Source organism: Silurus meridionalis, chromosome 16 (genome assembly GCF_014805685.1).
Source record: "Silurus meridionalis isolate SWU-2019-XX chromosome 16, ASM1480568v1, whole genome shotgun sequence".
NCBI lineage: Eukaryota > Metazoa > Chordata > Actinopteri > Siluriformes > Siluridae > Silurus > Silurus meridionalis.
Window position 1 is genome coordinate 16,711,954 of NC_060899.1, and position 1,472 is coordinate 16,713,425.

General features: G+C 46.1%; 1 protein-coding gene across 1 annotated transcript in view; it reads left to right on the top strand.

Moving 5' to 3' along the window:
• LOC124399221 (PC4 and SFRS1-interacting protein-like) overlaps positions 1-1,131 on the top strand; it is a 3,656-nt gene extending 2,525 nt beyond the window's left edge. Inside the window, exon 8 of the mRNA XM_046870028.1 lies at positions 1-1,131. This exon is cut by the window's left edge and continues 2 nt beyond it. Within this exon, the coding sequence (XP_046725984.1) occupies positions 1-7 (7 nt within the window). The 3' untranslated portion in view covers positions 8-1,131.
• The last annotated feature ends 341 nt before the right edge of the window (positions 1,132-1,472 follow it).

Below are 1,472 nucleotides of genomic sequence, written 5' to 3' on the forward strand. Positions count from 1 at the left end.
CCTCTGAGATGAGCTGAAACACACACACACACACACACACACACACGTCTGAGGATCCTTATGGATGTCCAGATGTTAATTGGTGCTCCATGATGATGAGCATTAAGCTCAGTATCTCTGTCACACACACACACACACACACACACACACACACACACACTATACACTTCTACTTGTTTTGAGAGCATTATAAGAACAGTTCATACAGAATGCTAACCCACGAGCAGTGACCTGATTAGCATTATGCACATGTTCTCAGCCTCTGGTCACTGGCAGCGTGGTCAGCATGCTTGCCTACACTATTCTCTTCTTCAACTCTAATCATCTGCAACGCTATTGTCTCTTGTCATCTCCCCATATTCACACATCTGCTGGGACACGCCCTGAACCCTGCTCAGGGCAGCTGGACTGCAGCCGTGTCTCATTTTCAGCATTATGTCCCCTGTTTCACCCTTTACGTGCTTTATACTTAAATCTGCTGAAGCATTACTGATCAGTCAGGTGAACACACACACACACACACACACACACACACACACACACACACACACACATATATATGCACTGTCTCGTCTTGGCTAGATGTCCTGAGATTTCATTGCGGTGTTAGGAAATTCTTTCCTGCTCTCATGTCTCTGCATCTACACAAACCTCAGACAGAGAGACAGACAGATGGATAGAGGAGCAGCAGACGTCCAGCAAGACAGACAGACTGATCATCAGTCTGACAAAGAGATGGACAGATAAAATCATAAACTTAGACAAACAAGGGCAGGAGGTTGGGAGGAAGTCAGGCAGGAGGACAGAGACACGGACAAATAGAACAGACAGACAGATACTCATGTATTGTAAATAGACAGACAGACGGGTCGTCCTACAGACGGGTCGTCAGACAGACTCTACACTATCTCTACGGTATTTCTAATCACTAATTAATCTACAGTGTTACCATAGAAAAGTACAGTTCAGCTCACACTGCTGGGCCTGTTCTGGTCACACACGGTCACACTTACTACACCTCTTCTACACCTCCTCTTCTTCTACACTTCCTCCTCTTCTTCTACACCTCCTCCTCTTCTTCTATACCTCTTCTACACCTCCTCCTCTTCTTCTACACTTCCTCCTCTTCTTCTACACCTCCTCTTCTTCTACACCTCTTCTACACCTCCTCTTCTACACTTCCTCCTCTTCTTCTACACCTCCTCCTCCTCTTCTACACCTCTTCTACCTCCTCTTCTTCTACACTTCCTCCTCTTCTTCTACACTTCCTCCTCTTCTACACCTCCTCCTCTTCTACACCTCTTCTACACCTCCTCTTCTTCTACTTCCTCCTCTTCTTCTACACTTCCTCCTCTTCTTCTCCTCCTCTTCTTCTACACTTCCTCCTCTTCTTCTACACCTCCTCTCTTCTTCTACACCTCTTCTACCTCCTCTTCTTCTACACTTCCTCCTCTTCTTCTACACTTCCTCCT